The sequence below is a fragment of the Capsicum annuum genome, unplaced genomic scaffold, assembly GCF_002878395.1.
Source record: "Capsicum annuum cultivar UCD-10X-F1 unplaced genomic scaffold, UCD10Xv1.1 ctg64926, whole genome shotgun sequence".
Taxonomy (NCBI): domain Eukaryota; kingdom Viridiplantae; phylum Streptophyta; class Magnoliopsida; order Solanales; family Solanaceae; genus Capsicum; species Capsicum annuum.
Window position 1 is genome coordinate 1 of NW_025874118.1, and position 1105 is coordinate 1105.

Below are 1105 nucleotides of genomic sequence, written 5' to 3' on the forward strand. Positions count from 1 at the left end.
GAAACATGAGAATAGTTTCTTCTTCATAATAATCAGTAGGGTAGAGTACACAGTACTAAATTAAGATCTAGTATCATACTATATAATTTATAAGAAATTTGATTCATTAAAACATACTGATCATAAGATGGGACTTGTTTCCCTAGCTTTCTTGATCTTATTACCAAGATCTGCCAGTAAAACTGGAGGAAACATTGATTCTACTTCATCATAAACATCGAGAAACACTAATTTTCTCTTTGTAACTTGAATTGCCTTTTTCTTCTTTGGTGCTGGTGGACAAATCATCATTTGTCTAGTTGTACTAACACATTCTGGTGTTATTGGAATACTTTTTGTAGAATTATCCTTAACATTATCTTCAGATAATTCCTCTTCTTCATTGTTGTTATTGCCTTCTTGTTGTTGTTGTTGTGTGTCTTGTTGGAAGTGAGCTTCTTGATTTTGAGCTAGTTGAGCCTCTTGTGTGTCTTGTGGGGGTGAATTTTGGCACCCATTTTGAAAATGTAGAATGGGTCTTGGTGACAAGAAATTGCACTTTGGGAGAACCATGAGGGAAGATGATAATGGTGAAGAATTGAATTGTGAGCACATGAATATTGTGTATATATATATTTGAGTTGTATAAGTTGCAAGTCAATGGGGGCAATTGAGGAGGAGGAGGAGGAGATGGAGTGACTCTAAAGACAAGAAGTAAACTCAAAAAGATATATATGTGGAGCGACTCTCAAGACTTTGAGAGTGATCCCCAACTAGGCACCTCATAAGAATGAAGGTAGATATATAGACCACCATAGGTTGTGGTTCAGTGGATAAGATTGTTTCACCCTTAATTAGAGGTTGAGGGTTTAACTCTGGGTATGGAAAAAAACTCTATTGGAAGCACTGCCATCTTAATAGGCCCTACAACGCACGATCCGGATTAGTCAAAGCTTCAATGCGGATACCCAATACCGAATGAAAAATTAAAAAAAATAGATAAATAGAGATAAATTGAAAAGGTGTCAAAGAAAAAGTGAGAATATAATGATGACATTCAATTTATATTTAAAGTTAAATATTACTTGTAAATAACTATCTTGAAAACGGGATAATATATACTCCC

General features: G+C 34.7%; 1 protein-coding gene across 1 annotated transcript; it reads right to left on the reverse strand.

Moving 5' to 3' along the window:
- Positions 1–2: 2 nt before the first annotated feature.
- Positions 3–742, reverse strand: LOC107854944 (cyclin-dependent protein kinase inhibitor SMR14-like). The gene has a single exon (XM_016699940.2). The coding sequence runs from the start codon at positions 592–594 to the stop codon at positions 121–123; it is 474 nt and encodes a 157-aa protein (XP_016555426.2). The 5' UTR covers positions 595–742; the 3' UTR covers positions 3–120.
- Positions 743–1105: the final 363 nt, after the last annotated feature.

Coding starts and splice junctions, on each gene's coding strand:
- LOC107854944 (XM_016699940.2), bottom strand. CDS start 594: ATGTGCTCACAATTCAATTCTTCACCATTATCATCTTCCCTCATGGTT.